The following is a 26945-nucleotide window of genomic DNA, read 5'->3' as shown; positions in this document are numbered from 1 at the left end:
CCATGTTCTTTTCTCGCTTCCCACTCTTCTACAATTTTTATTTTTAAAGTTTCAGGAGAAGGCAGTGCATCTCTAGTTTCAATAGCAATTCTAAAGTTTTCAAATTCATCTGACAGGGAATACAAAAGAATAATTGTCAAAAGATCCTCATTAATATCGATTTCCATTCCTTTTAATTTGTCCACTACATCAAAAAACATATTCATGTAATCTCTGACATCATAATCAGGTGTCAGTTTTGCCAAAATTAGCTTCTTTAACAAAAAGGCTTTCCTTGCTGGTCCACTGGAATCATAAATGCCTTTTAATTTTTCCCATATCTCTGCTGAAGTGTTACATCCTTTCACTTGCTTTAATTCGCTTGGGCTGATAGAGAGGATTATATCTGCCTTTGCCTTTGCATCAGTGATTAGCCAAGCAGTCATTCTTTCACCTTCTTCTAGAGGCCTTTTAATGGTTCCTAACACATACCCAAGTAAATCATTTTTAACTAAAATTGCTTCCATCTGCATTTTCCATGTGTCATAATTATTTCTGTTCAAAAGTTCAATGTGATTACTCATATTTCTTTCCATATTCCTCACTTAATTAAGTCTCATAATCTGTTAAAATTGAATCAACTATTCTTTAATAACACTCACACAATAATAACTTTTATTTACTTTTTTATCATAACAAAACTAGATATATAACATATGATTTTATAAAACAGGTAATAAGTAAATTGGATGATGTTGTAACTCCAACAAAATCATTAAAGTAAAACCCATCGTATATGGCCTTGACATAAGCAACTCCTTGGGATATCCGACCGTCTACTTCTTTCCGGAATGGGGAAATAACGCCGGGCACGTTTGGTTAACCGAACGGCAAATACAGGTGTTGCCATAATCACAGCAGAGGATCACCGCTAACGCTGAGACTGCGAAATGTGATCATGGTTGTCACTGAGACTGCAAGACAAGCACACCGGTGTTACCGTGGTCGCGGGAGGCAATTACCTATGTCTGCGGATATGCTATATATTAAAATACGCTCACAGGTGTTGCCATGGAGGGAAGATGATTATTGGTGTCGCCACGACCACAAGATATGCTCATAAGATGTGCCATAGTCAAGGAAAACTAAGCTTACAGGTTGCAGGAGACGATTAAAGACATGCTGAAAGGCGACGATTACCAGTTAGTATTGCCGAGACCGCGAGTTATGCTTCTTCCGATATCCAACCATTTCGCCGTTCTGACCCTGGCCTGGTCCCGTCGTGGTCTAATATGAGGGGTTCTACTGTATGTCCATAAATTATTGCACCAGTAAAAGACCGCATATAATTAGCAAATTTAAAATTGTAAACCTTTTCACCAAATAACTCATTCACGACTTTCAGGATAAAGATGTGCAATAAAAATAACCATTTCAGGATCATTAAAATATATTTTGTTCTGGTGAATTACCACTTTTCATCATGTAAATTAGCATGACATTTAAATCACTGTCAAATGCTGGTCATGGTGTATCCTCATGATTTCTGATGATTTTTTTATTTCCTAACAAGCTCTTAATCTGGAATACCCAAAGTTGTGATCCAGTAAATGACCGAATGTTATAATAATTATTGGTTAGGATTTTAATCTTAAAATTTGTACAGTATTGTACCTTAACCCTCCTGGTGTCGGTCATTTTTTGTGTGGTGTCAGACGATTTTTGGGCATTTTACAGTAATATTTATTAAATGTAACAAATCTACTTTGTAAAATAACTATACCTTGTTATATATTTTTGTGCAGCTAAATATATGCACATTATGATTCAGCACAAATAATTTGATTTTTATAACTATTTTATCATAAAATACCCCGCCGCAGCAAACCTGCAGACTTAGCGAATTTCCATTTGCCTGATTGGATTTAAACTAAAATGTCTCCTTAAAAATATCACACTTATTCCCTATTTAAACAGAATTAGTTTAGTGAGTACTTAGGTTTGCTGCAACAGGGAGGGTAAAAATTTTTTTAAATGTAAAATGTTAAAAAGTACTGTGGTTTAGTACAAAATGTATTTTCCAAATTTGATCAAAATATGTTCATAAACAAGCAAACTACAACAGTTGACTTATTCTCCATAAGAATAACATGGGAATTTAAAATTACAATTTTTTTGAATTTTCTCCGTAACAGTTAGGCGCATTATAACGCTTCAATATACTAAATTATTTGTTTTTTTAAGCTCTACAAAATGGTTTAAAAAGAAATTGTGAAATTTTGTGTTTTTATGGTCAAAAATGGGAAAAACCTATTTTTACCCCATAAAACCCCCCATAAACACCCGTTCCCATAGTCCGATCATGCTGGTTCGCGAACTCATTCAAGTTTATCCCGCCTTACACCTTTAAACCAAATTTTATGAAAATCGGACAAAAATTACTCAAGTTATCGTGCGGATGGACATATATATATATATATATATATATATCTCTATATATAGATATATAAAAATTTGAACGAATGGTGTTTTTGGCCTCTGGGGACATCAAAATGAAAAAGTAAATCGGTCCCGGGCTTAGGTCTTACCATGAGACCTACGGTAATAGCTACTTCCCTATAGGGAAATTCGCTAAAAGTACTTAGAAGGATAAAAAATACAAAATAAAAATATGAAAAAAATGTTCGTGCCCCTATTTTTATGAGTAATTGTAACTAAATGAAAAATCTGAAATAGCCATTTATTTCTAAATATTTTAGCGAAAAAGAAAATATGAACTTTAGTATGGTTAACTTAATTTTTAGGACAGCCAAGAGTCATAAATTTGATCGAGGAATAGTAGCAAAATCACTCACTAGGCCTATTACAATGACTTTACTGCCATTACACATAACCTTCAAATATATTACTTCAAACACATCAAACCAACAAGTTAGTCATCACTGATTATTTTGTACATCTAAATATGTAGTATAAACAGATAAAAATCAGTTTTCAATAAATAAAATATAGTAACAAACAAATTGTAAACAACAACAACACGCAACACGGCAACCAAAACATTGTCTTTGTCTCAAAACATCTGGAAACAGACAAACAAAAGTAAGGTTGTGAAACAGACACCAGAAGAAAGCCAGTTTTCTGCTGTTTACAGTGATATCAATCCAGTCCAAATCGGACTGAAATTGACTGAGTTAAAAGACAATATGTAACCGTCTGCACTACCATCGATGCATCCACGCTTGACACCCCAGAGCGTGTCATTACCATCGATGCATCGATGTTTGACACTGGGAGGGTTAACAAATTCATAGCTGTCAATTATTTGACTGAACTTGTTTAATCTTGTGTTTGGTTGGGTAAAGAATTGAAGAGTAGGGCTATACAGTCTAACCTTGATATAACGAACCTCGATATAACGAATTCCTTGATATAACGAATTTTTTTTTAATCCCCTAGAACTCTCCATAAGACAAAATGTATATTTTACCTCTACATAACGAACAAACCATAACAACGACCTTGATTTAACGAATTTTTCGTGATTTCGGCTAAAATAAGACACCTCAATATAACGAATTTGTCATTGTCAGAACCTCTACATTGCGAATTTAACCTCTGCATAACGAATTGTCTACGTCTTTCCCTCGATATAACATATCCCCCACCCAGTTATTGTTTTGGGAAAATCTGTTTCTTTATCAAATTAAATGGAAAGGTCACGTCATCGCTTGCGCTAACATTCGTCTGCTCCGTTTTACATCTTTGTCTGCTGTCACTGCGCGCGCTATGTTGCAACTGAGAACTGAGTTCATTCTCTGAGGACTGATGACGTAATGTTTAGTAAGCTGTGATAGGGCGATATGGGATAACTATGGCGAACACAAACCAAAGAGAAAGAATAGTAACATCGTTATTTTAACATTCCTTTTACGAGTGTTTTTATTATCCTTAAGTTGGCTATGATTATACACTTTTATAATGACTTATAATTTATTGTTTTCAATACGATTTGTTTCAACTAGCAACACCAATGCTATAGTTAATGATTATTATTGACATTCCTCTGTTGTGATAAATCAGTACTGTACCGTAAGTAGCCTACCGGCCTATCGCGGGCAGTAGCTTACAAAACTTTCTACTGTTTTGTTTTGTTCTTTACATGGTTTATGACTACCTAATACAGTGTTTGGCTAGGTTTTAGGAGGATTAGAACAAGCTGTGATTTTAAACTTACAGCTTTTAACCTATACCATTTATACCAAGGTCAATGCCATTGTCATGATTGCGCAATATTCAAGATCTCTCCCCTTTATTATGCCGAATAATTTAGGTTCTACTGTACAATGTAAACACTGTACTGTAAAGTATTGTAGCCTATGCTACTTTAATTGTATTTTAATGTGGTCAAATCCCGACCTATATTGACCGACGCTGGTTCTGAACCTCGACTTAGCGAAATTCCTGCAAACCTAACCTCTATATAACGAACCCCGTTTTAACGAAATCCTTGATATAACGAATATTCAGTTCGGTCCCTTCAGATTCGTTATACTGAGGTTGGACTGTATTTGAAAGCGTGTTTTATTTGAGCAATTATAATATAGGTACCGGTATATAAAGTTAATTTATCTCGCAGCTTGAAAAGTCAGTTAATCTGTTTCAATTTTCAATCCTCTCGTCCTATTATGTCCTATTCACATAGTTATTCGATTTTAATATTGTAGCCTAAAGCACAGAAAACATACTACTATAACCCAGAATGCCAACCGCATGGTAAAAAGCATTAAGTGTTTTGAGAGAGCTTTGCCTGTCAATCGTAGGCAGCGCCACCAGCGTTGCTATGCTGAGTGCAACATATAAACAAATCAAATATATATATAATTCTGATCAATGTACAGACAAAACTCTAATATTATTTATATAGATAGCTCAATATGAACGGTTAACCACTGTGTTTTGTTGATAATTGTCTACTGTCACTTGTGCAGCTACAGTAATTATTTCAACATCGTAATATTGAGGAAATTCCTGCATAATTCCCAAAAACTCACGCATCCATAAATTCCCCTATAGTTTTTACAGTTCCCGTTGTGTAGACCTGCCTATCCCAACACTATGTAGTTGACACAACCCCACTAAAATCACAACTAAACAAAATACACAAACAAGTAGCAACAGTCTTTATTTAAGGACAAACAAATATTTCACTATTGAATTTCTCTTTTCAATCTCATTTACAATGTAGATGACTACCTATCCACATAAATTGTAAATATGTAATATCCACATAAATTTTAGTAATTTTGTATTACCTTTCTTCCTCCTTTTCTGAATCCTTTTTAGTTTCATTTGACTTTTCTGGATCCTCGCTTGACTCTTCACTTTCCTTAGTTGGATCTTTTTTTTGCTAAAACATAGAAAATATGTATTTGAAAATCTAATGAGTATTTTGTTGTTGTTTAAGGTATACTGCCTTGTCACTGAGCTTTGCTAGTAGGAATTATCATATTCCACAAAAGAAAAATCAGTTTGAATTCACATTAAGATTTAACATGATTTATTATATCTTCCCTGAATGTCACAGCACCACATCTAATCTGTTTTGAGAGCTTGGTATTGAACTTTGGCAGTTCATGGTACACCGCTTACCCATGATAAAGGTTATTGAAAAGCTTATGGGAGAAAGTATGTGTCAGATTGCTAATACCATTTATTGTTACTGTATGCATTTTTTACTATTGGTAAATAAAAAAAGTTTTACACTTTATATTACTCACACTCACAAATAAGTGTTCTTTACAAGTTCTTGATACTATTCATTTTTGTGCCTATACAAATTGTATAAAGTGAACAAAGATCATTTGATTTGATTTTAAGTTACAGTAGACCCTCAGTAATCCGAGATATAGGACCGTGAACTGCCATTCAGTAGACTCCCTCTTATCCAGGCTCCCCGGGACCGAGGCCAGTCCAAATGACATCCCCAAAAACTCGTTAAAACGGACCATTTAAATGCATACTGTATACATATTTGATTTCAATTTAGGAGAGCACTGTATTAGACACGTGATCACTGGTCTCAAATCTTTCCTCCGAGAACAGTCGTTTCAGTACCGCCCACTTCCTGCCGATCAAGTCCGGTTAAGAGAGTCTACTGTATAAGTTAAAATGCTGGATTACTGGAATGTCATCAATAAAAACACCTAAAATGCACAAAACCTAAAATGCTTCAATAATTGAGCGACCGAAAACCGCTATTGACTTGATCGCGCACAATGACGATGGCGTTTCCATGACCAAGGGAGATGATAATGTCTAAACAGTCGCGGGAGATTATCAGAATTTTTGCCGTGATCTTGGCTTCTACCTTCTTAGTAACAATTCTTTGTTATTTTATACATCTTATTACTGTAGTTTTAGGTCTAAAAATTCTTACTGTACCGGTAAGTGATTCGGATGGCTGGAGTTAGTTTAGTTAAAGAGTTTTATTGTACTGAATAACTTAAACAAAATGGAAAAATAAGATATCAAGAAAAAGTCTTTAGCCATTACTGTTATGTCTACAAGTATATAACTATCAGCGTAGCCTCCTCTAATACAAGGCTGTGAAAAGTCAAAAGTGGCAACACCATAGTCCTGTCCTCCTGAAAGACCTGTTGAACTAATGGATAATGGAACGTCTGTGCAATGTTTATGTTTATATTAGTGTTATTTCATTGGCAATAGGCCGGCTGGTGCGAAGTTGCAACACACCAACGCTGCAACCTTGTGTGAGAGGAGGCTATGCTATCGGGCAATATGATTAGTAAAAGTAAGAAATACAATTACCGTTTCAACCTTAGATTCGTTGCTGGGCTTTTCTGATGCATCACATTTTGGACTAGATTCATCCTCGCTCTCCACTTTTTTACTCTCACTCTTTTTGTCTTCAGGACTGTTTTTATTGGTGTCAGATAGATTATCTTCAATTTGAGCTTTCTCTAAAGATTCGTTTGCCTTTGAAATCAAGGCTCTTGTTTCATTTTGGTCATCAGAGTCATCGCTCCAATTGTTTAGAGTTTCATCATTTTTATCGATGGAACTTTCTTCCTTTGACTCTTTCATCGTACCATTTGTTTGAGATTTGTTTTCAAGAGGTTTGACAGCAGATTCATTTGTTGTAGAATCCTTTTCATCAATCACCATAGAACCTTCTGCATTAGCATTTTTTTCACTTTCAGCATCTTCTAAGCCAGTCATAATTTTCCATGGTTTTAAATGTGAATTAAGAGTCTTTTCTATGTGATCATAATTTTGATGAACACCATTAATAAGCTGTTTGATTTTACTTACACATTCCAAGACATCCTCATAAGTTTTCAAATTTTCAGTATTTATTTTCTTTTTACTAAACTTTGCTGCTCGTAAAGATATAAGTGTACCGAGTTCAGAAATGTCTTTGACCATTGCGCTTAGCCACAAAATTGCAACTTTGATTCTTTTCTTTACAAGTACATCTTCTGCTGACTGAGAAATAACATCTTCGGTATCAGTTGTTGATTTTTTTACTTTAGGCGATTCATTATCTGAATCAGCAGGTTTTTGTTTCTTGTTTACATCTTTTACTGGTTTAGCCTTTGTTTTTTTGGGACTCCTAGATGATTCGCCTTCTTCACTAGAACTAGATTCTTTTTTCTTGATGATTTTCTTATGCTTCTTTTTTCTTTCGTCAGAAGAATCTTCACTTGATGAATGGTTTTTCTTATTCTTAATTTGCTTCTTCTTTTTTGTCCCAGTTGATGAATCTGATGAATCATCCCTCTTTTTGACAGACTTATTTTTCTTAATTGATTTTTCATCTTCAGATGAGCTGCTGTCTGAATTCTTTTTCTTTTTTGTTGATCCTCTTTTTGGTTTTCTCCTACCAGTATCAGATTCATCAGAATCGTCTTTCTTTTTACCTTTCTTCTTAAGCTTTTCTTTTTTTCTTTTGTGGTCAGACTCATCTTCAGAGCTAGACTCAACAATCTTTTCCTTTCTAATACTGCTTCTAGATTTCCTAGTAACTTTTTTATCTTCTTCCACATCTGAATCTGAGCTTGAGTCTTTTCTTCTTCTTGTGCTACCGTTCATACTTCTACTCGCTCTTTTTTCTCTATTTTCGAGCTTTCTCTTTTTAGGTGCCGAGATAACCTCTGGCGGCGATAAACTGTCTTCATCGGAACTTTTCTTTCTCTTTTTTCTTGTTCCTTCATCCTGAAGCAAAATGGAAATAATTAGATAAAAGAGTAGGCCTACAACAATTAGAAACATTCTTGTTTTTAAAATCTAAAACAACTGTTATTATTTTAGACAGGAAATGGCAAATAAAATGCTACTGATTGTTTAAATTTGATGATCTTCTCAAAATCAAAGAATAACACTGTGGTTTACTTCTCATAAAATATATGGGCCAATGAGAACTTAACATTGGCATTTTCTCAATAAAGGAAAATTTATGTTTTAGCGAATTTCCCTATAGGGAAGTAGCTATTACCGTAGGTCTCATGGTAAGACTTAGGCCTGGGACCGATTTACTTTTTCATTTTGGTGTCCCCAGAGGCCAAAAACACCATTCGTTCAAATTTTTATGTATGTATATATTATATACTATATATATCTTACTAATATTATAAATCTGTTATATATATATGTGTGTCCGTGAACACGATAACTTGAGTAATTTTTATCTGATTTCGATGAAATTTGGTTTGAAGGTGTAAGGCAGGATAAACTTGAATGAGTTCGCGATCCAGCATGATCGGACCATGGGAACAGGGTTTTATGGGGTAAAAATTGGTTTTTCTCACTTTTGACCCTCATAACACAAAATTTCCCAATTTTTCTCTAAACCTTCTTAAAGAGCTTTAAAAAACAAACAATTCAGTATATCAAAGTGTTTTTGTACGGTTATTGGTTGCGGAGAAAACTAAAAAAATGGTAAATTTAAAATTCCCATGTTATTCTTATGGAGAATATTGTAAAATGTTGTAGTTTGCTTGTTTATGGATATCTTTTGATCAAACTTGGCAAATATATCCATTTTATGCTAAGCAATAATTATTTTACTTAAAACACACACTTTATTAGTTTCCTTGTAGCGGCAAACCTAGGTACTCCTTAAACCTAATGTTATTTAAATAGATCAATTGAAAATCAATTCAGCCAAATGGAAATTCGCTTAGACGGCAGGTTTGCTGCGGCGGGGGTATTTTACATAAAACTTAGTAGCAGTGTTCTGGCAATTTTTAATTGAAGTTCGAAGCATTACAATTTTACTTACTTTTCTCTCAATCCTTGAACCTCATTAGTCCGTTACCCGTAGTGTTAAGTAAAAAAAAAAAAAAATGCTGTTGAGTAAGTAAACAATGCTGTTAATTTATTAAAAAAAGTGAATCTTTTCAATTCTAAGAACTGAACTGAAACGGATAGTTTCAAAAACGGCCGTAGGAAAACTTTGTTTACTTAATACACGTTATACATTAATGATGTGTCAAAACCAAAACTTGAATATCAAAACCACTGAGCCAAAGTTTCAGTTTTGAATTTGATCTTTAAGTTTAAACTCGAAACTGCTCAAAAATCAAAGTTATCAGTCGGTCCAGATTCAATCTGTCTGTTGTCAAATAACTGAAATAGGTACAGACTGCATTTTGATCTTATTGACCTAAACAGAGTTAAAAAGTAACACCAATCTATTATCCTATGTTTTATATATTACTTTTTATTTTTCCATTCAGTTTTATTGTAAATCTTTTAAACTCGACAATATTAAAAGCTCTACAAAGGTAAGGTTTACGTTTTTAAATTTTAATAGAAGCTAGAAAATCAACAATTTTTAATACAATAAAAACTTAATATTTTAATACTCAAGAGAGCCGAATGATTCCAAAAATGTAAAACTGAAAAATCAAAAAACCAAAATAATCTTAAGAATGAACATACCTCACTTGATGATGCTTTTCTCGATCTTCTTTCTTTTGGTTGTTTCTGTTTAGCTTCCATTTTTTCTAGCCTTTCTTTGATCTTTTTTAACCTTTCTGCTTCTTTTTCTCTGTAAATTAAAATCACAACTACAGTATTGATTTGAAAATTTAAAAACATTTTTAAAGTTTTATAGGCAAGTGCAATGTAGTTTGTAGATTTAAGTTACAATCTATGTCTACAATTCTTTTAAACTGCATTTTGCAAAAGTTTAGACCTATATTGTATGGTAATTGAATAGTTTAAGTTTTGTTCTATTTATTTATTTATTTATTTATACGGTAAACACCATTTTTACAGTCAATGATACATGAGATTCAAGTTACAATATAAATACTTCTAAACATATATAAGCCAGATACAGATTCATCTTAATTGCTAGACAATAGTAACATGCATAAATATTTTCAGAAAAATAACAATACCAGTAACCAAATCTAGATAACAATTGATAAATATTTTAATATAATAACAGTAACGAGCAAAAATATAAATATATTTGACAGACAAGACAAAAAAACCATGACAATTATAATAACGGTGACGTAAACTGAGTGAAAAAATGTTAACATTGCAATAAATATTTGTGAAAGTGTAACAAACAAACAAGGCAGCAAAATCCAGACAGTGACCTCAGGACACATTCTCATCGACCACATAACAATAACAGCTTAAACTAGGATATTTTTAATAGCTTTTAGTTTGCAGGTGAACATATCAACATGTTGGCATGCTTGATTTCCAAGCCTGTGGAGCCGTGGAATTGTACTGTGGAAGGCGTAGTTTGTAGAAAAGGAAGCTTTGTTGAAGAGTTGAATATGCCTGAAGTGTCGAGGGACGTGGAAATTAATTAGGCGAAGTATTTCTTATTCATAGATAGATAGGCTACATTTATTAACTGTTTTAGGTATGGCAGTTGGTAGAATTGTAATGTGACGATTTATTTAGTAGAAAATCACTTAACACGTTCAATGTGACACCGAAATTGGCTAGCTATCGTATGGCTAAATATGAAAACTCAAATTAACTTCCCAAATGTTGTTTTGGATGGTGGTCGTCAGCTTTGGTGACAGGAATACTCGTTATGCGCCGCACCCGTCCTGCTGCCATGTAAAACCAAAAATTAATCCTTAGTTTGTGTTGTAAACAGTTGTTGTCCGTATCTCCTAGTTCATCTTCAGTGAAAAAATCATCAATCCGTGAAGAATTAGCTATATTCACTATTGCACAACACTTGCGTCATATAACACACTAAAACACAAAAATATACACACAAATAACAAAAACCGTGCACCACGGGAACAACGCCGTCCGAGGAAACACAAAGGACTACTTAATATAGCGCGATGAAAAACATCTTCTGTTGACGGCTCAGCTCATATCGAGGCAATAATTTTGTAGTGGTGCTTTGACGAGTATACTCGTCGCGTGACGCTTGGCAGCACCAGCGATGACGAGATTACTCGTCACCCGCATTGAACGTGTTAAGTCCCCTTGTCAGCAATGAGGTAGGCCTACTGAAGTTTGTAAACTTGTGGATAAAGTTCTACTACTGTTATTGATAAATAAAACACCATGCCATGATAAATTTTCTTGCCATTAAATAAATTACCCATATTAACCCTTTGAAATACCCTCAACATTAACTTACCCTCAACTTGGCGTCTCTATTACAGACTTACCTTTAAACCAAACAACTGAAATGACAACTTATTGTAAATTTAGCACCTTTTGTTTTAGGTCATATCAACTATCAAAATAACAACCAGTACGAGAGGAAATAGAATTTTAGACTATAACACATTCTGTGGCTCGTTTAACAGAGTATTTTAAAGTAAAAGATTGGCTACAGTTGGTCCAAAGGGGGTCTAATTCAGTTATAAAAACTAAATATCTTGGATTCTTAATTATTAATAATATTATCACATGGTTAAATTTCCCTTACTTTCCAATTTTGTTGAGTTGCTGGGCTCCCCAACAAATCGTTCTACAGCCGAAGAGAGGCCGAGGATTGCAGATGTAGCATTTCCAATCATCGTTTTCCAACTCGGCAAGAACTGACGCCTTTAAATTTTGTTTCGTGCATTTCTGAAACAGAATTTCTCTTTGAGTTCTCAAATTGACAAATCAGTTGAGTTTAAAGTTGAATTCCCAAGTTCGAGGCTTTAAAATGTCATTGAAATGTCAATATTTGTTATTAAATATGAAGTAAATAGATTACGGTATGTATGCACTGAAACACAGACAAGAAACAGACATATAAACAGTCTTTAGATTTTACATCATGCCTATATCACTATCATTCTATGGTAAAAGGTAATCTGAAGAAACTTAACAGAATAAAATCAGAAGTAAAGTAACTAGCCTAGGATGCTAGGCTCTAGCCTGGAATTGTTTTTGACATTACTTCAGGCTAGGCTAGAGGGTCACTGTAGGGAGTAGCTCGCTCCATGGGTTAGTAGAGTATCTAATTCTTAGATAGTTACCTGGCAGAAACCGCAGTTGCACTTTGAACACAAATAGAGAGTGCCACCTTGACCACACCATCTGCAATACTTGTCATCTCCATCCTCATCAGCGGAGAAACAACCATCACCGTAGAAATTGTAACAAGCCTGAAACAGTTGTTCTATCTGACTAAAGCTGTGTTTAGGTACTGACTGAACACTTTTTAACATGCAATTTCATGATTACCTTAACATAACAATGTGATATATAGTTTGTGTCTTGAATAATTAATGTTTCACTGAATTTCTTTTTCACTCACTAAAAAATTAAGTACAGTAACACAACTATAAAATGAAATTACAACATTTATTTTGTTTTATTTTTTGAGTTCATATTAACTTTAGGCACAGAAAACATATTACTATAACCCAGAATGCCAACCGCATGGTAAAAAGCATTAAGTGTTTTGAGAGAGCTTTGCCTGTCAATCGTAGGCAGCGCCACCAGCGTTGCCATGCACTCAGCATAGCAACGCTGGTGGCGCTGCCTACGATTGACAGGCAAAGCTCTCTCAAAACACTTAATGCTTTTTACCATGCGGTTGGCATTCTGGGTTATAGTAGTATGTTTTCTGTGCTTTAGGCTACAATATTAAAATCAAATAACTATGCGAATAGGACATAATAGGACGAGAGGATTGAAAATTGAAACAGATTAACTGACTTTTAAAGCTGCGAGTTGAATTAACTTTATATACCGGTACCTATATTATAATTGCTCAAATAAAACACGCTTTCAAATTAGGGGTGTGCGAATAGTGATTTTCAACCTCGAGCCGAGCCGAGCCGAGCTTTTTAAAATATTTTCGAGCTCGAGCTTTTTCGAGCCGAGCTTTTCCTAGCGTCACCTTATAATAATAATAATAATAAATCTTTATTGTCGTTTGGTAATATAAACATTACAATAGACAAGGTCAACATGTTTTGTTACATATGTTAAATAAAATATTAAATATTCTACAGAAAATGTTAAAATAAAGTTAAAAGGATAAAGCATCAGTAATAATAAAAACTTTAAAATTAACAGGGAAAAGACCATAACAAGAACAAAGAATCATCAAGACTACTTGGCCTCACATTTAAGCGTTAAAAAATCTTCATTCTGCAAAAACTCATCAACTGAATAAAAAGCACGACTTGTAAGCCAATCTGATCATTTTGACCTATACAAATGAATACTTTCCTGATTTCTAAAATATATTGGAAGTTTATTAAATAGTTTTATTTGCAAGTATTTATAACTTTTGATAAATTTTGATAGCCTGGCTTGAGGAATATATAAATCTTTTGATTGTCTGGTGATATACCCATGGATTGAGTTGCAAGGAACAAATTTATTCAGATTCTCTTTAACGGAAACTAAATTGTAAAAAATGAAAATATTAGAGAGTGTTATGATTTTATTTTCAGCAAAAGATGTTTTGCAACTAACCCTATCTGGAATTTCAAACATAATTCTGAATTCTGAACATTATCAAAAAAATAAATTATTAAACATTTTTCTTCAAAAAGTGCATAATAATAATAATGTTCAGTCAATTTTTAAATAAACACAATATTATTTTAATATGTCTAAAAACATTGAGAATTGTCAAGACATCAAATAGTAGATAATCACGATAAGAACTGAACTGAACTAAATTAAGATGCAAGAAATAAAAGGATATGATTGAAGGCCTGACGAGATATGCAGTGCAGACTGAGCCAATCAGATTGTCTTTCATAACAGAACAGCGCTATCTTGAATGACAACAAAACAACTAGCAAGTCGATTAAATATGTATATTGTAACTACTATGAATATTTTATTCCATTTTGTATAAATAAATAAATAAAAACACGTGATTATTCTTGTTGTTAAAATATTTTTGTTTTATGAATCGTATTAATCAAAAAGAACATGATTGGTTTGGATCCAAAAAGGTGAAGAGACAAAGTAAAAAGTAAAATTATATATTAAAAAATATATAATTGACATATAGAGGAAATAGACCAAAACACTAAAATTAATAGAATAACACACAAAGTAAACAAGAAATGAAATAATGAACATGATGATTTAACACTGTCACTAAATTCTGTTATCTAGAAGGGTCGGTGAACTAATCAATAAATAGCCAAAACCAGTTTCCTCCCCCATTTCTCTCTCAGTCTCACCACCACCCCTCCCCCCCTGAGCCGGGAGGCCCAGCACTTTGTCCTTGAAACACCCTAGCCTCTGAAACAATAAACCCTTACACCCGCGGTGCTGTTTTGACAACAGGGTTATGAATGCATTCACTATTTTTCATTTTCCAGGATTAACTCTCAATTATTATTATTTGCAAGTTACAAATAGGAAACTACATCACATTATGGTATTCAATGACCCATGTATTATCAAAAATTAATAATCCATTACTTATTTTGATAATAAAAAGCATTCATTACAGCACATTTAAATAATGATCAAAGTAACTGTTACTTTATACAAAATAAAATAGGTACAAAATTGTGTGGCCAGTCAAACTTTATAAACAAACATTTTATTCTATCAAATACAGATGGTAAATAGGGGTTGGTTTAAAGGAAATAAAATACAAAACAGATAATTAATTATTTTGATAAACATTAGAAAGGTTATGGGATTGATTGAACTAAAATAACCGCAGGGAAACTTAGGCCTATAAGTAGAAAAGTCGTCAACCACAATCTGTTTAATCAGTACATTGTTAGAGAGAGCAGAGAGAGAAAGAGAGATAGCAGATAGGGGCGTTTGATAAGGAATCTGAAAAAGTAAACAAACAAGGAACAACGAATTGATACTTGTTTACAGCCTTATTGTGTCGCCCACTACATTTGCACACGTGACCACTTTTTGTTTCTTCCTTATCTTTCATCCGTCCCAAAATAGAATTCCTGAAATTGTTTGTTGGTATAATCTCCCCTCCCACACAAGGCGCAGTGCTCAGTGCGCACTGTAGGTTGCCACGGCAACCGTGTGTCGTCATAGCGACGAGCCAATCACGCACTCGCACTGCGTTGTATATTACGATACGAATAGCTGTAAAGACAACGCGATAGGTGATAGTTTGTCTCTTTACTATCTCCTCAAAATTACGATCGATAATCATTGCGTCTTGACTGAGCTGAGGTTCGTGCTTATCAAACCTCGAATGCTTGAACAACGTAGAATTGTGATAACATTGTTTCCAATTACGACCCAAATTAAGTGTTTTTTTTAGTTTTGACTTAGTATTAAAAGCTCGGCTCGAACTTCGAGCTTTTTCAAAATGCCTCGAGCCGAGCCGAATAATGAAAAGCTCGACCAAAAAGCTCGAAGGTTCGAGTACTCGCACACCCCTATTTCAAATATAGCCCTACTCTTCAATTCTTTACCCAACCAAACACAAGATTAAACAAGTTCAGTCAAATAATTGACAGCTATGAATTTACTTCAGCATGTGTATGCAATTAGGGTAATAGGTTCAAATCATTTAATTGAGAAAAAACTTAAAATTGCTTACAGCAGAAGCTGATATTGGCTCCTGAATTGATGTATAAACAATGTACAACAGCCAAATCAACCTAAATGCACTCCCTGAAATGTAGCATTTATAAAAAATTTATGGAATGGAAAATTTGGAGGATAAGTGGGGGGGGAAATAGTATCCCAACAATTTACCAAAAATGTCAAATAAAACCTAACCAAAGAAAAGTTCCTCCAAAACCTCAATATACACCAGTTTTATACAATAACACACCCCAGGAAAATTGAGTTCAGTAATAAAATCGTGCAACACCAATAACAGTAAGCCTACTCACAACAAGAATATCTGCTCAACATATAATTTACTGCGGTCTAAAAAATAACCAAAACCACACACAGATATTATGAACACTGTGCCTTCTTTGGTTTACCAATTGCGATTCAGTGACAACAAAACATTTCTCGTCCAACGAACACACTTTCCTACATCTTTCATTAATTCCTGTTCCTGTTTGCCACAAGGAATGATAAAGAGACCTAATGGGACTTTTGCACACATTCGGTAAAACAAACACCGGCACCACAATTCTCACACTCGACATGCGCTGCGTCCACAATTATTGCGCGACCGATCATGTCCAAGAAGGAAAAGGTTCTAGACAAAGAGACCTTGACAGCATCCAACAAGTTGAAGTACAAAAAAAAACCCCTGGAATACCCCTTAATTACCCCAAACACCCACTGTCTATCCCACCATTTCCCGATTTTTAATAGTAATGTATTACGCTTTAGTTTTCACCATGTAGCTTTTCAAGGAACTGTTCAACATTGAGCAGAAATAGTATGTATTGATAATAAAATGAAACTATTCTAAGCGAACCAAACCTAACCAAACTTGCTGTATTATTTCAAAAATCGATCTGATAAAAATGAAACTGTCCTACACCAACCAAACCTAACCCAATGCCATAATATTTTTAAATTCCGTTACATTATATGAGGTTACAATTTTTAAAATGCTTGTATTTTTTAATTGCCTTGTTTTTAACCGAATATTTCAATGGTTGGAGAATTGTATGAGTGTAACATAAACAAACAGCCCAGTTAACTATAACCCACACTAACCTTCCTAATCTAAAACCCTATCTAACTTCAAAGAACAATTTTAAATTAATGCAGCCACGAATCCAGCATAATCCCCGAACTGCGTTCCCCCCATGTCTTAATAAGTTCTGTGCTCAAATTAAAATTTCATATAGGGCAAATGAGTTTGTTTTCCATTTTGTAAGATTAATACTCTTTGCCTTCCTATCTGTGTTCCACATCAGCATATCACTACAGACCAATAGCAACGCTCCAACAAACCAAGTGACACACAGGGACCATAAGAACCCATGTTTAGGTTGGTATTGACTAAATGTCCCTAATTCGGGGATTACCCTTATTTCTTAGGAATTTCCCATTCTTCTGGCAAACTACCAATTACCCTTACACCCATCTAATTACCCTATTTTCCCGTTGATTAACCACGTTGAAGGTCTTTCCCGTGGACCCATTTAATTCCCACCTGGTAACCTAGTGAGTTGGGTTAGGGTTATTGCTCATATATATTTTATTAGTAGGGCCTACAAGGTGGTCTCAGCGGCATAAAAGTCATTAAAGAAAGTTGTAGTGTTTATGACATAGAACAATTTTAAATGGTTTTTAGAAAGATGTAGGTGAGTTGGGGGTGAGAAACAAGCAGTAAAAGTACAAAAATAAGTTTGCATAAAAAGAAAACCAAGGATGTTTGCTATCAGCTATGTAGTGAACATCTATTTAAACTTTCCCACGGCTCATAATTTTTTGCATTGTTTTTAACTATAGACTGCCAGTCATATAAATTAAATCAAATAAATTGAAGTTGATCTGGTAATTTTAACCCTCCAAGTGTCCATAGTTTAGGCCTTAATGTCCACCTATTTTTGGCGCATTTGCAAGGTTTTATTAAAACGGATCTGAGAAGCTTAAAACAATGTTAATTCTAATGTTCTATATACCATTTTGTTTGGAAAATCATGGGCTTCAATATTATATATAAAACATAAGGAACATTAAAAAAAAAAAATTTTTAGGTAAAAAAAATATAATTTCGAAAATTTTCAAAAAAAAAATAAGTTCACGCTCAATGAAATTGTATAAATTATAGGCCTATAAATATTTGAAAATAGCCACTTTGTTCTAAATTTTATGAGGATTACAAATATATAATAATATAAGGAAGTAGATTTGCAAATAAATAAGTTATGGGCAAAAAACTGATTTCAGTACATAGCGTTTAGCTAAGAATGCATAGCCTAACCATAGCTAGGAATCTGGCTGATAATTTACATCAATATCACTACCTACTTCTTCAGGATCATCAACCAGCACTTCAAAACCACTTAAATCTTCTTATAATGCACCACGTATATCACTACTTTTGATTTTTAACACTAAAACAATGATAAACGTAATAAAACACATCAGTCATCGGTCCGGGGGAACCTAGCTGTTTACAAATACACGCACGTCAGCTGTCTGCTACAATATTTTCGGAACTAAAATGAATAGCGCTTAGAGACAGACCTCTGGAGAAAGCTTAGAATATTACGGAAAGAACGATACCTAACTCGATCCAGTTCAATCCGATTCAGTCAGTCATAGAGCCTTCGCCGTAAACGATGTCTGCGTGTCGAAAAATCGACAAGTAACACTACACAAAGTGTGCTGCTTGTCGAATTTTCGTCAAGTAACACTGGGAGGGTTAAAGAATTACATTTAAATTATATTTAACACTTACCTCACACACGAGAACTTGTAAAGCTCGATGGATATAGAGGTCCTTTCCTTTGTGAATATTCTGTGCAAGTGAGATGGAACATACTGTGCACACTAGTTTTTCATCTGTTAGTTTCTTGGGATCTGAAAAAAAAATTATAAATATTGATTAAAGTATACATTGCCACCCTTCAAAGCAATGTGATGCTTTCCGAAATTTTAAGTCATTTTTAACTTTGAAACTTATATTTTTGTCTATCATTATAGGCCTACATGAGCCTACTCTAGATTGGTTCAAAGTAAACCAATTACAATGGGAGTAATACATTTTTTAACTTTTAAAATTGGACCTAGGCTAAATCATACCTGGTAAATATTTTTTCCTATATGCCTCTTCCTCCGAAGAAACCTTGATTGATAAAGTTTCTCCAGGTACCCGAACAATTTTATCCTCTTCACTCATCCTGAAACACAAATAAAGCTTAACTTATATCTGATCTAGTCTAAATACATTTTATGTAGGAAGGTGTAAATTAAAAAAAAACTTAATAGGTAATTCTTTAAAACATATAGGCTATTTTTAATTTACATTGATACCTTACCTTGATACCTTGAAGAAAGCAGCCGTTGACCAGTAGACTGGAATGGGCCTTGTCGTTAAAAAAACTCAAAACGCACACACATGCAAAAAAAATAAAAACTTTTACTTGGCTTGGCGAAGTGGCTGGTTTTGTTTCTTACTTTCCATGAATTCGAAAAATTCCTCCACAGAGTAAAATGCCTGCTCTATAAAAAGTTTCTTAATCCTGTTTTTGAAGATTGAGAGACTGCAGTTCTTGAGGTCTTCTGGCAGACTATTGAACATCTTAAAGGAGCTGTACCTGAAGGACTTAACATTCTTTGCCAGCCTAAATCTAGGGGGGTTTAGGCAGTCTTTTTTCCTTGTGTTGTGCTCATGTACATCACTCCTTACATCAAGCTCATGTTCACCCTCTTTGCACCACAACAGGCAAGCTGACATATAAAGACAGGGGACAGTCATCACTCCTAACCGTTTAAACAGTGGCCTACAGTGTTCCTGCTGACTCCACACTCCTGAGATTGTTCTTATAGCCTCTTTTTGCCTAGCGAAAACTTCATCCCTTCTGGCTGCATGTCCCCATAGGAGGATCCCATAAGCAATTATGCTGTGGAAAAAGGCAAAATATGCATACATCACACAGTCAGGAGTTACGCTGTCTTGCAGTCGCCTTAACAAAAAAATTACTCTGTTGAGTCTCTTCAAAATTACTTCAACATGGTCCTTCCAATCTAACTTAGGGCCCAAGTGGAAACCCAATAATTTGGCCACATCTTGGTCTTCATTTTTCTTTAAAGAGAAAAACACACGTTGAGTCTTCGCCTCGTTAAGAGCTAACCCGTTGGCCTGAAACCAGATCTTGGCTTCATTGTATGACAGCTCAGTCTGTTCCCTCGCAGAGCCAAAATCTGCTCGCTTGGACATGATGGTCGTGTCATCAGCATAGATAATGGTTCTGCCCGGGATGCAGCAATCAAGGTCATTTATCATAACCAAAAACAGCAACGGTCCCAGCATAGACCCCTGGGGGACGCCTATATTTACCCTCTCTAAACCAGACTCTCTGCCATCCGCCACTACCAGTTGCCTTCTATTCTTAAGGAAGCTTGCCACCAACCTATTAGCCTGATGAGAAACCCCCAGACTTTCCATCTTCCTCAACACAAGTTGATGGCTGACACAGTCATATGCTTTCGACAGGTCACAAAAAACCGCTTCTACAACCTCATTATTGTCCATTGCGTCCATTACAAAGGTACAGAACTGGCATACTGCATCCACGGTTGATCTTCCACTTCTGTAAGCAAACTGTTGGCTACTTAGTAACCCCCCTGATTCAAGAAAAACAGTCAGCTGATGTACCATCACTGCCTCGAGTACCTTGGAAAGTATAGGCACCAGAGATATTGGCCTATAACTGGAGGGGGAATCTCGGGGACCCTTCTTGTACACAGGGACCACCCTGGCAAACTTCAAGACATCAGGAAAAATCCCCTCTGCCAGACATCTGTTGATAAGGCGAGTTAGCGGTGAGATTATATCAGGAAGTATTTCACGAATCAATCTATTTGAGAAACCGTAAAAATCTTTACTAGGTGAGGCCTTAAAATTCATCACTAATTTTTCGACTAACTCATTACTGACCATGCTCCACTCGAAAAAAACCATTCCCCTGTTACTTTTATTGGCTGCTAAGATCATGGCCTGCTCCATAGATGCCGAGCAGTGCTCGCTAATCTCCTTCACTGAGTCTATAAAATAACTATTTAAGATGTCAGGATCAATTTTACAAGCCAGGTTGGTTCCCTCTTTGCCACTCTCAATCCAAATGATTTCCCACGCTGCCTTGATCTGATTTGGGGCCTCCAGGATCCTTGAGGCACAAATTGCCTCCTTAGTTGCCGAAGCATTCCAGTCGGTACCTCCTCTTCTCCTCCACATAGCGTGCCTTGTCAGCATCCCTATTTGTCGTTTTGTAAATACCATGTAACATTACCACACGCTCCCTCACCTGAGCCAAAGCTGGGGTAAACCATGGAATCCTCTTCATCGGTTTGGGCCTGAAAACTCTAGTAGGAAAACAGCACTCAAAGGTACACACCAGAAAGTTCAGAAAATTGGCAAAAACAACGTCTATATTACCTGAAACGTTGACTACGGCGTCCCACGATGTTTCACGGAGCCGAGCCCTAAAGTCCTCCATTCCTTTTCTAGAAATTGGTCTGCATACCTTGTTTGTGGCAGGTGGGGGGGCTGTAAAGTCAGAGCTCATATTTTTAATTTCTACCAATATACCACTGTGGTCGGATAAATGTGTTTCAAAAACATTCAGTTCAAGTTGATCTGGGAAAAAATTTGTAATAATATTATCTAAACAGTTCTCACCTCTAGTGGGTTCGGAATTCATACAAAAGACGTTGTGTGACCTTAGCATATTAGTAAAATCTCGCACATTATTAGAAGGTACTCTAATGTCTAGGTTCAGATCTGAGGCTATAACTATCCTTAACTTGTAGGTAGAAAGCATGTTTAAAATCTCACTCATATTAGCAGAGAATAATTCTAGGTTACCACTAGATGTTCTGTAAGCTGATACTAAGATGATACAGTCCACTCTTGGTAATTCAAACACTTGATAATTCAAAACTTTCGATAATTCAAAATGAAGGCTCAGTCCCTAGAGAATCTCTCAATATTTCAAATTTTTACCATGCATTTTGATACACTCGGTATTTCAAAGTCCAAATAGAGGGCAGGTCAATTTGTAACACGCAGTAATTCGAAGTTTCGTCGGAAAAACACTCTATAATTCGAAGTAACTCAGTAATTCGAAGTTTCGTCGGTTAACACTCTATAATTCGAAGTCATGTTGTAATTTGAAGTTTCGTCGAAAAAACACTCTATAAATCAAAGTCACGCAGTAATTCGAAGTTTAGTCGGCAAAACACTCTATAATTCGAAGTGATCTCTTCCTGTTATAACAGGAAACTATACAGTACAGTACATCCTGTTCCCATGGTAGGCTAGTGTTGGACGTTTTGATGTTTGTTTAGTTAGAGCAGTAGTCAGAGTTAGTTCGCTGACTTGTTTGTTTTTCAAAGTTGGCAATCCGATCTCTAGATTGCGCGACATCTCCTTGAGCACAAACGTAGTTGTCGACAGCTGATAGTTCAGCTATTGGCGAAATATATAGCGCTAAATAACAGATTTCTTTGCAACTACAGTAACTGAAAAATAAGCCGTTGATTGTTTAAAAGTGTACTAAAATACGGTATGATGTTTTATTGTAACGTGCTGTACCTTTGTATGTATTAAACAAATGAACTCTCTGTAATTCGAATGGTTTATTTTTCTCCCGATAAATCGAACTCTTGATAATTCAAAACTCTTGATAATTCAAATTTATATGCTTGGCCCACCAATTTCGAATTATCAAGAGTCTACTGTACCTTCATTTATCAACCTGACAGCAGCAACTTCACAGTGCTGTTCTATGCAAAACTTCTTTAAATCAATTTCAACAAAAATTATATCCTTCTGTAAAAAAATACAAACACCTCCATAAGCCCTATCTCTACAGAAAGTAGCAGCAAGCGTAAAGTTAGGGATATAAAGTACTTCAGCCTCAGCATAAGTCAACCAATGTTCATTAACACACAATGCTTTGGCACTTTTTTGGGTTAAGATAACCTCCAGCATACTAACCTTATTACGGATGCTTTGTATATTCAGGTGTATGAAATTAAAAGTCTGCTTCCTCTCCACTAACCTCTTCCTCGTCTCTGGATTCCTGGATGTTATCCCAGTGGCTTTTTTCCTCGTGAAAAGAAAAAACGCCTCACAATCACATCCCTAGGCCAACACTCACTGTCCATCAACTTGTCGAGATTTTCAAAGTCGGTCCCAAGCTTGAAACTTTCACAATGTCCCTTTGAGTTAAGATTTTCCACTTCAAAATCAATGTCAGGAAAACTGGTAGACAGAAACTCTTTGATTTTATCCACTGAGGTATGTTTACGAATACGACCTAAGAAAAGCCAAGCACGCCTTTTGCCAACAAGTTCGTTGTTTTCATTCATGTCCTTGGAGCCAATCACAAAATTCCTCCGCGTTTGCTTTCCAGCCATGCTGCTTCTTGAGGAACTACGTCTACTTTTTCTTTCCACCATGGTAAATGTGGAATCATCGTCATTAAAACTGTCATTCAGTTTTTCATCAGCATTTTTTATTCTACCATCACTGGTTTCGTCATTTTCTAGTATGTTTCCAACGGAACTACTTTCTGTTTCTACACTTTTCGTAGCAACAGCAAGTGACGTTACAGAATTCTCCACGGCCTTCTTGTTCGTTTCTTGCTTTCTTGATCCCCATGCAGGTAAAGGGAAATCCCTGTCTTTCCCCGACTTTAACCTCTTTTCAGGCTTACTATTACCAGCCACCGGTGCATGTTTCCCCGTATTTTTCTCAACTTCAGCAACTCTACAATCTAGCTTCACTATTTTTTCACTAAATCTATCCTGATTTTCACTCAGTATCTTCACACAGTGAGACATATCTAGACTCGCTTTACTGATATTTTCAGTTTCAGCCAGGATAACTTGCAGCATACCACCAGTATCCACGCCGGAGAGATCACTCTGACTTTTTGTCACTGCATCAAAACGTTTTACACAAGCCTCACACAGCCACTTGATTTTGTTGCCCAGTGAGTTTATAGAGACGAAATCTGATTCCTCAATATTTACACATTCTATGTGATACCACAGTTTACAGTATCCATCACACCAAATAGCTCGATCATTTTCTCTCTCGCATGACTCATCACAAACTCCACACCTCTCATTACTTTCGTCTTTCTTCTTGCCCTTTTGTCTACCCATTTTTTACGCGAAAGTTAAAAACGTTTTGAGTTTAAAATATGACTCCTAAATAATCACAAAAAAGAAAATCCCTGTGTAGGGACAGTCAAACAGAAAAATCCCGGTAGGGGTTGTCAAAAACGGTAAAAAAATCCCACAGGCTCGAGATGCCTGAGTCAGCCTCTTGAAAATACTTTTGTTACGACAGAAAAAACGAAAACAAATACTATGTTACATAAACAGAAAGTTCACACCCTGATTTGATGGCACCTCAGAATAAAAACTCATTTAGAAACCTTAAAAAGCACTTTTTGCACGGAGCCAGTTCAGTGTTCAAACAAACCATCCGCCATTGCCACAGCCACACTGCAGGTCTCTTTATAAGTAGGCCTACATTTTTTGTGATGAATCGTTGTAAAGCCAATTAGGAAGACACAGTGAATTATTGAGTTTGAAACTATACAAGACCATAATTCTAAGACTTTAAAATCTTTAGTCTAGTGGATTTTTTGTTGATTCAAATCAAACAAAAAAGTCCTTTATTCAAACAGTACATTTCTATGCATGAATCTGCTGTGCGATCTGAACAAAGCCTTTGACTGCATTTCTCACGAGATAGGCTACTTGTTGGTAAACTCGAACGTCATTGTATCCCTGACTGCTCCTAACATCTTGCAGTTGTTGAGAAACAGAAAGCAGGTGGTGGAGGTTGAAGGTGCTCGCTTAATTTATAGTATGGGATTCCTCAAGGGTCTGTGAGCTTGGTCCCCAACTCTTTGTCATCCTTGTCAACAATTTAGATCTTCAGGGCCACTAACTTTCATATACAGATGATGACACTACCCTGCTGACAATAGGGAAGGAGATTGCTGGGTGAAGCCAAGAATTAGTTTGTGAGCAACAAGTCGCAGCTCAATGAGGATTTAAGACTCAGAGCCAATCAAACAGTTTGGGCGTAAGCTTTGCTTAAAGAACATGGCCCCTCTACTCAAGTCCAAGAGTTTACTATTTCTGTGTTCAGTCAATGCTAAACTACTGACAAAAAGAATTTTTTGACCATACACATGCCACTGTTGTAATGTTTTGTACCGAAGCTATTTATGTCAGTGCGTTTAAATGTTTCCTATGAAATTTTTGAATTTGAGAGTCTGACGCCATCAATCCCCTTCTGGATAAAAGATTAAAATACGGTATTAAGGCAATAAGCATCTGGCATCAGAGCAAGCTTCACTGCTCTTCGACTTTTCAACTTTTTTATAATTTACGTAGGTAACATAACCTAAGGTTATTGATCTTCAACTTAACAGTTTTGATCTTAGCTTCTGGGTTTTCCAGCTTCAAACTTAGCTAAGAATGCATAGCCTAACCATAGCTATGTAGGAATCTGGCTGATAGGGCCTAATTTACATCAATATCACTTTACCTACTTCTTCAGGATCATCAACCAGCCCTTCAAAATCACTTAAATCTTCTTATAATGCAACACGTATATCTTGTGATTTTTAACACTAAAACCATGATAAACGTAATAAAACACATCAGTCATCGGTGCGAGGTTAATCAAGTTGTTTAGAAATACGCACGTCAGCTGTCTGCTACAATATTTTCGGAACTAAAATGAATAGCGTCTAGAAACAGACATCAGGAGAAAGCTCAGAATATGCCGAAAACAACAATACCAATCTCGATCCAGTTCAATCTGATTCAGTCAGTCCCAGAGCCTTCGCCGTAAACGATGTTTGTGGGTCGCCAAAGCGACGCATAACACCACGGCGGGTGTGTTGTGCGTCGATTACGTGACGCTTAACACTCGGAGGGTTAACCAATTGAAAGTTAGGCCTAGGCCTAGGCTAGATCCACGGAATAATTGCCGCCTAAGTTTATTAAAATGTGCACCATCCAAACCTATGCTATTGCTCGGGTCTGTTGCACTAACTTACAGAGTTTACCAGGCCTAGCCTAGGTTTAACGACGTCAATGATTTAAGTTAAACTTAGGTATGGTTTTTGTTCGTCACTTGATTCACAGATTCTGTACTTAGGCCTAAGTTTAAAGACCGAAGTATCTTCAATTAAGTTATAACTGGAGCTTTACTCTAAAAGTTATACCCCCAAGCCTAGGCCTAAAAAAGTAAACCTATGTTTAAAAAGATCCTACATAAATTTATCTGTTAGGAAAAGTGGTGATATGCTTAGTGGGGGTAATCTATAGAGCTTATTTGATGAAATAACTTAGCGTAGGTACTACGTGTTTCAATTCAACCTTATTAAACAAACTGAGCCGAAATTAACAAGTACAGTAGCCTGCAAGTTGACATGGCCGACACTGTAAACAAAATTCATTAAACCTAGGGTATGCCTACCTAACTTACCTAGTTTTATTCTCGATAGGGCTAAAACAAAATTACTACAAAAAAATCACTTACTTGCTTAACTAACTATCCATTCTATAAAAATAACAACGTGAGAAAATTAATTCGTGACCAATATGCAATTGCCAATTATTATAAAATAATATTACTCCGAAGTCCGAAGCGCGCGATGAGAAGAGAAGAGGAGCAGGCAGGGACTGGGAACTGGGAACTGGGACTGGACTAGGGAGCGAGGGAAGCGATAGCGATAGTAAAGTCACCGAAAACGATAGCGAAGAACAAAACAGGAACAGGAATGAGATTAGTAGAATGGGAAGTGACGTGAAGCTGGCCCGACCATTCCAGCACACTTTTTTTTAATGTATACAAAAAAGTG

At 35.6% G+C, this 26945-nt stretch overlaps 1 protein-coding gene across 3 annotated transcripts in view; it reads right to left on the bottom strand.

Annotated features, from left to right (window-relative positions):
* LOC128991313 (transcriptional regulator ATRX homolog) overlaps nt 1-26745 on the bottom strand; it is a 94554-nt gene extending 67809 nt beyond the window's left edge. The window contains exons 1-8 of one of the 3 annotated variants that reach the window (XM_054414115.1): nt 26624-26745; nt 19126-19223; nt 18782-18903; nt 12471-12599; nt 11930-12072; nt 9946-10054; nt 6811-8217; nt 5295-5389 (exon numbers count right to left, since the gene is read on the bottom strand). In XM_054414115.1, coding sequence (XP_054270090.1) covers nt 5295-5389; nt 6811-8217; nt 9946-10054; nt 11930-12072; nt 12471-12599; nt 18782-18903; nt 19126-19222 — 2102 coding nt within the window. In that variant the 5' untranslated portion in view covers nt 19223; nt 26624-26745. Of the gene's footprint in view, nt 1-5294; nt 5390-6810; nt 8218-9945; nt 10055-11929; nt 12073-12470; nt 12600-18781; nt 18904-19125; nt 19224-21481; nt 21600-26623 lie in introns of those variants that run through there. The other 2 variants (XM_054414117.1, XM_054414116.1) reach the window with 2 other exon arrangements.
* Between the last annotated feature and the right edge of the window lie 200 nt (nt 26746-26945).

Source organism: Macrosteles quadrilineatus, unplaced genomic scaffold (genome assembly GCF_028750875.1).
Source record: "Macrosteles quadrilineatus isolate MER2022 unplaced genomic scaffold, UCM_ALF_1.0 Scaffold_4__1_contigs__length_99947679, whole genome shotgun sequence".
Taxonomy (NCBI): domain Eukaryota; kingdom Metazoa; phylum Arthropoda; class Insecta; order Hemiptera; family Cicadellidae; genus Macrosteles; species Macrosteles quadrilineatus.
This window is presented reverse-complemented; position numbering and strand designations above follow the sequence as displayed.